The 7,261-nt window shown below is 48.4% G+C and overlaps 2 protein-coding genes across 6 annotated transcripts in view; one reads left to right on the top strand and one right to left on the bottom strand.

The window, feature by feature from the left end:
- The window catches only part of AGBL5 (ATP/GTP binding protein-like 5), a 16,815-nt gene extending 10,460 nt beyond the window's left edge, over positions 1-6,355 (top strand). For 2 of the 5 annotated variants that reach the window (XM_005874878.2, XM_014546641.1), the window contains exons 12-15: positions 3,057-3,212; positions 4,423-4,535; positions 5,342-5,472; positions 5,829-6,355. In XM_005874878.2, the coding sequence (XP_005874940.1) occupies positions 3,057-3,212; positions 4,423-4,535; positions 5,342-5,472; positions 5,829-6,000 (572 nt within the window). In that variant the 3' untranslated portion in view covers positions 6,001-6,355. Of the gene's footprint in view, positions 1-3,056; positions 3,213-3,569; positions 3,827-4,422; positions 4,536-4,829; positions 4,877-5,341; positions 5,473-5,828 lie in introns of those variants that run through there. The other 3 variants (XM_014546643.1, XM_014546644.1, XM_014546642.1) reach the window with 3 other exon arrangements.
- Positions 6,209-7,255, bottom strand: OST4 (oligosaccharyltransferase complex subunit 4 (non-catalytic)). Its single transcript, XM_005874880.2, has 2 exons — positions 7,053-7,255; positions 6,209-6,458 (listed from the first exon to the last, which is right to left on the bottom strand). Exon 1 carries the CDS (start codon positions 7,187-7,189, stop codon positions 7,076-7,078), a length of 114 nt encoding a protein of 37 aa, XP_005874942.1. The 5' UTR covers positions 7,190-7,255; the 3' UTR covers positions 6,209-6,458; positions 7,053-7,075.
- Between the last annotated feature and the right edge of the window lie 6 nt (positions 7,256-7,261).

The raw sequence follows: 7,261 nt of genomic DNA, 5'->3' as shown, positions 1-7,261 counted from the left end.
GGCTGCCAAGAGGCCATGAGCACCGCCTTCCCAGACCAGGCTCAGCTCCTGCAGAGGAGGCAGGAGAGGTCATGGGGAATAGCTAATACAATGGTGGAGTGAGGAAAGTCAAAAGTCTATGAGATGCTGGTGTAAAAGCAGATGCAACAGAGGCCAAAGGAAGGCCAGGGAGAGGGCGGAGAGGCAAACCAGCTTTTGTTGGTTACATAGTGACAAAAACAGGGCAAGGACGGGGAGGCCAGTGAGGTAGGCGCCCAGGTCACACACAGAAGAAGGCACTTGCTCTCAGGGTCAGGCCAGGGTCTCCTTACATGTGCGCCCCAGATGCCTCACTCGCTTCATATTGGTCCTGGCCCTGAATTCAAGCAATAGTGTCAATAACTGAAACACGCCCTGGCCCTCCAGACAATCCAGTGGGGCACTGGGGTAAAGGACAAGGGACTTACTCTTTTTACATCTTCAGCTCTTGTCCTCCACCACTGCCCTCATTCCTCCCAGCTCTGATGCTTAACCTGAGGTTACGAGAACCCTTCCCTGGCCTCTGATGCCATGGCTCAGCTGACAGGCAGCTTTTGGTAGAGAAGCTAAAGTCTAATAGTGAGGGGAGGTTCCTTTGTGAAGTGAGTCAAAGGACACAGGAAGAATGCCTCTAGCACTATCACCACCTTTACCTTTTCTACTGCAAACAAAAGTTTCATGTTAAAACTTACTTGATGGCAGGAAATGTCTCATAACATATCAATATATCCCTATCACCCAGCACCTACCTGGCACTTATTAAACGATCAACAAATATATTGCTCAACAAAAACTTGGGAGCTGTAGAATAGCCATCCTAATTCATACACTGGTGAGGTCAGTCTGGCTCCTCCTCTCAGACCTTTGCCCCAGGACTATCCTGCCACTGCCAAAATGGAACCTATAGCAGATGACCAAAGAACATCATCTCACAACCTCTAGAAGCAGAGCTGATCGCATATCACTCTTGCACTCAGCCTTAAGCTGCCATTTCTATACCTCAGAACCAAGAAATAATAAAATCGGGGCTCTTCCCTTTAATTCTTGTCTCAATGGGGACTGAGAAGGCCAGAAGCCAAACATGAGAAACTGCTATGGGCTCACTTTGCCAGACTTACAGCAGCGCTGGCTGGATCTTAAGAGTCTTTGATGAGTTGAAATGCTGTCTAAATGCCTTACACTTTCCAGATCAGCCTTCTACCCTAAACCAGACCTTGTCTTCTACCCTGGAACTCTCCTTAGGGGCAGGATTCCTGAGTGCATCCTTAGTATCTTTCCCATGATCTCTACATTTCACACTGACTTTTTTTTTTTACATCATTTGCCTATTTTGCTTCATACCTCCTTGACTATCATGCAGTTCCTTACTAGAACCTACAAACGTCCCAAAGGCTTTCACCCACTCTTGCTTGTTTTCTCTCATCCTTTCTTGGGGTGGGTGAGGCTTCATCCCTTAGTATATTTTCAACATGCGTCTGTATGGAGATTTCTCAGACCATCTAGAAACCTGCTGTTTCCCCCTCTATCAAGTTCGTTATTTCTGCCTACTGTGCACTGTCACTTGGAAATCATAGTGACATCCCTGTTTTAACCAAAAATTACCCAGGTCTGGGCTCTACAGCATCTCTGTGGTGGGTAATGTTGCAGGTTAACTGACTGGCATTGAGACTCTGACTTCTTTTGTCTTGCTGGCATTGCTGTACCAACTCTTCCTAGCCCCCTAAGTTCTGGTTGTTTCTGACTCTTGGCTGCAGTCTTAGCCTCTAATTGGTACCCAGCATACATAGTATTAGAGAAGGTCCCTACCCTCAAGGAACTCAAGTTCTAATTAGAATATCGGCAAACATTATTGAGTACTTAGTATGTGCCAGATACTATTTTAAGTCCTTTACATGTACTAACTTATTTAATTAGGGAGAAACCATAAATAATTACTAGCCACGTGAATAAAGGACAATGAAGAGAACAATTAATTCTACCATTAATGGTCAAGGAGGCCTCACAGAGGTGACATTTGAGATGGGACTCGTAAGATATCCAGGGTTTCCCTAGGCAACAGACATTTTAGAGGAACCGCACAGCTAGGAGCCCCAGGGGTTGGAGCAGAGGGTGTGAAGGATCAAGTCAAGTCAGCATCCTTCTGAGGATGAGTAGACCTGAATCAGTGGGCAGGGCTTTGAATGCTGTGTACAAAGGTTTAGACTCTGTCCTTTAAAAGACCTTCAGTATCTCCCCCTTCTCTGAGCCAAAACAATTTTTGACCAGGTCTATGTTTTAGAATAGCAATTTCTGTCATCTGCCTAAAGAATGGATTGTAAAAAGGAAGGAGGGGGCCAGTAGAGAATATTTTTCAAAAGCCTGAATGAGCTAAAGACCTATATCTGGACACTGGCAATAGCAAGGGAGAATAAAGAAGAAATTCAAATGAAGGGAAAGGTAGAATTGGTTAAACACAAATATAAATGTGAGGGAAAAGTTGAAAGATGAAACAAGGTTTCTAGCAAAATCTTCCCGAAAATAGGGAGAACAAAAGAAAGGGTGGGAGAAAATGGATTTTGTTTGGGTCATGAAAGACTGTCAGGTAGAAAAACGTCCAGTGGACAGTTAGAACTGCAGCTCAGGAGCAAAGGGCTAGAGGGAGATTTGAGAGTTTAAAATATGCTGAGCAAGAGAGGACCAAGGATAGAATGGTGGGGAACACCACAATTTAAGGGGCAGGAAGATTAATTGAAGAGCAGTTAGAGGTAAGAGGAGAACCTAGGAAAGCTGTTTAGAAGCCAAGCTCAATAATTCCTTTGCCAAAAGAATGAGCTCGTGGGTAAGTTGGTTAGCCAGAGAAGTGAGGATGAGGGCTGGCTGAGAACTGGACACTGGAGTAAGTATCAGAGGACTTTATACTCATCTTAGGTTTCTTCAGACAAGGGACGCTGTTGCGGTAAGTTTGAAAATGGGCATTTTCTGACCAAGGAGAGCCAGTGGGATGGTGGACTGACAGTGCCTCACTTACTTGCCCTCTCTGCTGTGTCCCTTCCACTCAGAGCCCCGAAGCCAGGACAGGAGACGGCGGCAGCAGCCACTGACCTATCACCTTACTTCAAGCAGCCTGTCCTCATCCCCAACTCCTGCCAGTTCTAGCCTAGCCTCCTCACGCAACATGGGCTCCTGCCTACTGCCCAGCTCACTCAGCATATCAGGTCTGTATGCGCTGCCACTGAAATCTAGGTTGGCAGCCTCCTTCCTTCCTTACCACGCAGGGTGTAGAGCAGGCTCCTGAGGAAATCCTGCAGCTCTGTTGCCCCCAGACCTGGACCTCCTTCTTGACTTGACGTGATAGAGGCCTCTGTAGACCAGGGGCATCAGTTATCGCCCAGAGGGATCCTAAACCCCAAACACCCATGCCCTTGTACAGGAAGCTGAAATTTAATGAATGTCTTTTTTTTTTTTTTTTAAATGAATGTCTTTGTATAATAGTAGTTCCCATTTATTGAGCATTTACTATGTGGCAGGCACTGCTCTAAGCTCATTATCTCATTTAATCCTCACTTTTACAGTTGAGGAGCATTATGACTTTTCCTACCTGCTACTGATTGAAGCTCCCTGCCTCCAGGAGCTGGACATTAGACAAAACTGCAGAATGAAAAAAAGGATAGGCCTGCCATCACCACAAATATGTGACCATATCAAGCACACAAAACCTTGGCCATCTGCTCTCCTTTTGTTCTATCCCAGCTGCCACAACATTAGTAACAAAGAAACAGAATTTCCAGAGGATGAGGCCCAGACATCAAGATTTTAAAAAGATTGCCAGGTGATTCTAATGTGCAACCAAGGTTGAGAACCACTGCTCTAAGGTCTATAAATTCAGAGTAATTCAAGCTCTGATTTGCTGCTCCACCCCTTGAACAAAACTAGAGCATGCCAAGCTTCTTAACCAAGGGCAACCACCTCACCACCTCTGCACATGTGCCAATGTCTAGAGACATTTTGGGTTGTTAGAAATGGGGAGGGGCAGGAAGAGGAACACCCTCTAATCCAGCGGTTCTCAACCTATGGGTCGCGACCCCTTTGGCGGTCGAACGACCCTTTCACAGGGGTCTCCTAAGACCATCCTGCTTATCAGATATTTACATTACGATTCATAACAGTAGCAACATTAGTTATGAAGTAGCAACGAAAATAATTTTATGGTTGGGTCACAACACGAGGAACTGTATTTAAAGGGCCAGAAGGTTGAGAACCACTGCTCTAATGGGTAGAGGCCAGGGATGCTGCTAAACATCCTAGAATGAAACAAAGAACTATCCAGCCCAAAATGTCAATAATGCCAATATTAAGAAACCCTGATCTAAAGGAAGTTCCCTCTTCCCCGTGGCCCCTACCCTGATATGTTTCTTTTGTTCTCAGGGAGCAACTGCTCACTCCTGTCCTCAGGGGACAAGCCAGAGGCGGTCATGGTGATTGGGAAAGGTCTACTAGGAAATGGACCTCGAATCCCCTGTGTCAGGACCCGATTACAGGTAACATTTTTGGGTCTTCCCGTCCCCAGCATAACAACTATGGCAGAACCCAACAAGCAACTGTTCATCTGGTAGTAGGAGGGGGAATGCCCAGCACTGCTTTACCTCTCCCCAACCATTTAAGAGAGCTCTTCTGGTGTCTCGAGTGCCTGTCTGTCCAGTGTCCCATCCCCTTCAAGCCAGGTCTCTTGCTTGCTTTCAACCCCATGTCCCTGCCGGATATACCCCGACCTCAGCCTGCTAGCTTTGGCTTTGTCTGCCCCTGCCCTTAGTTTCTCCTCTCTTTCTGCCCAGACCTGCCCGAGGAGAGTTCCCGCCAGGAGGGGTCCCGGATTCCCCAGGTAACACATCTGATTGCTGCTCCTAGGAACAGCTGTGCCACCAACGCCAATTCAGTCCAGACCCCCATGCTAGTTGGCTAAAGTTGGGTATAGGCAGAAGGTGAATGGACGGGTGAAACGTAAGCTGGTCTGGCAGGGGCTGAGGCACAGAAGGCTGAGAAAGGTCTACCAATCCTCCAAAAGCTTTCTACACAGTACTTGTCTTTGGTACAAATCTTGGCCATGATATAGCCATGGAGGTTAAATGGTGGATCCTTTTGCCTCCCCTAGTTAAATAAGACTCAGAGTATATAGTTATAGATTGAACCCGAGTTCTCTATTATCCTCTCAGCTAGGGAACGTGCCCAGGAATTAAAGGTCCTAGTACCTCTGTTGACTGCTAAAGCACACCCTTACTCATGGGAACTCTAGAAGCACAAATATTCACGGAAGAACCCAGCTTCTTAGCCCACCCCCTATCCACAGGCTAGGTCCAGGTTGGGCTGGGGCTCACCGCCGACTTGCAGAGGGATGAGAGGCTCTTCGGGCCCCACATCCCCTATCCTCTGGACCAGGGAGAGCAACGAGCCGGAGCCGGGACCCCGCTCTGCACCAGGGTGAGCACAGATTGTCCCTCACCCCACTTCTCGTTTCTACCCCCTCATTCCCAGTTCTGCCACTCAGGATCATTTCCTTCCTGAATCCTTGACCCCCAAAAGACTAAATGTACTTTCATTAGGAATCTAGTACCTGTTTTTTTCCCCATAATGGCCTCAGTCTTCACTCCAGTGAATAAGAAAACTGTTAGGGTCTAAGGCCTAGGAGCTGGCAGGTTCCAGCATCAGACCACTGTGCAGTACTCAATACTGTGCCTATCCTTACCCATCCCACCTCTCACTTCCCAGCCCCTGGCTAACAGACCAGAAGAGAAGCAAACTTTTCACAACCCTGATTCCTCTCTTTTCTGTTGCAGGCTGCCTCAGGCCGCACCTCCACGGCCCCACTCTGCCCCTGCCATTTCTCCTATTTCCTGTAGTCTATCTGACTCCCAGTCTCGGACTTGTTACAGCGGGGGGCCCTTGGGCCAACCTGAGGTTTGTTTTGTCCCTAAATCTCCCCCATTCACTGTTTCTCCCCGGGTCTGATGCCTTGACCTTCATGCCCAGGATATAGCCACAAGATGGGGAACACTGTGAGAAATGTGCTAGTCTCCTGCCTCAGCTGCTGATTCCATGTGACAACTATAACTCCTCAGAATGCCATTCACACCGTGCTGAGGCATCACAGAGCATTACCTTGAGACAGGGCAAAGCAGGGAATGTGTCACCCCTTCCCTCCCTCCACAGCACAAGATTTTGGGACCACAAAAATATCTATATTTTTATATCGGGGGGAGGGAGTAGAAAAGAAAGCAGCCCTATACTGGGCCCTACTCAGTGGCAGCTTCTTGTTCCATAGGGTTAAGGAAGACTTTGAGGAAATAAAAGTTGTTTGGAAAAATCCAGGTGTAGTTGCTTTATATGCTGTGATGGGTAGAAGGGATGAAGTGAAGTGTGAAGGCCCCTCACACCCTCCATCTTGCCTCAGACTCTGTCCTGGAGCCCTAGAAAAGAGGGAAAGACCGGAGGTAAGGAAAATGCTGTTTTACTCGGAGGAATCCTCCGGGAATCAACTCCCATCCACCCTCTCTCCCCTTTACATTGCGACCCACACTTAAGGTTGGTCTCCAAGCCCTCCCCCCCACCCCTTTCTTCTCTATGACTTGGGTCTATAGCCGCCAACCCCTAGCTCAGTGTCTCTTGCCCCAGAACATGGAAATAGAATTCTATATCTTTACAATCCCTCACTCACAAAAAAAAAAACAAAAAAAAACCTGCCTAAGTAAGTCTAAATAATCTTGGAAAAGTGAGGACTGTTTAAGTGAAGAAGAGCTCAAATCCTCATTCGTGGATGGCATCCTCAGTACCCTCATTCCTACCTGGCAGTGCCAGCTTGTACCCATACCCCCAACTTGGGCATCTGGGGACTAGGAAACGCACCCCAGGGGTCAGCTGAAGCGGGAGGGAGTGCGGACAAGGGGCCCAGTGCTAGCGCTGCATGCTTGGCCCCACGCTTTCTGATGGGAAGTTTCGAACCCCGCAGGCCCTGGCACGGCCTCGCCACTCCCGGGCTGGGCGCTACAGCCCCAGACCGTTACCTGGGGCGGAGAAAGCGCCACTTTCATTCCTGCTTCTTGGGATTGTTGACGGCCACGTAGTGATAGAGAACGACAAGCAGGAAGAGCGACACGCCCAGCATGTTGGCGAAGATGGCGAGCTGCACGTCGGTGATCATCCTGCGGAGAAGAGGGCGGGCTGAGCCTGCGGCCGACACCACACCCGGCCCAGACCTGGGCCCGTCCTCGCC

This window comes from Myotis brandtii, unplaced genomic scaffold (genome assembly GCF_000412655.1).
Source record: "Myotis brandtii unplaced genomic scaffold, ASM41265v1 scaffold454, whole genome shotgun sequence".
NCBI lineage: Eukaryota > Metazoa > Chordata > Mammalia > Chiroptera > Vespertilionidae > Myotis > Myotis brandtii.
This window is presented reverse-complemented; position numbering and strand designations above follow the sequence as displayed.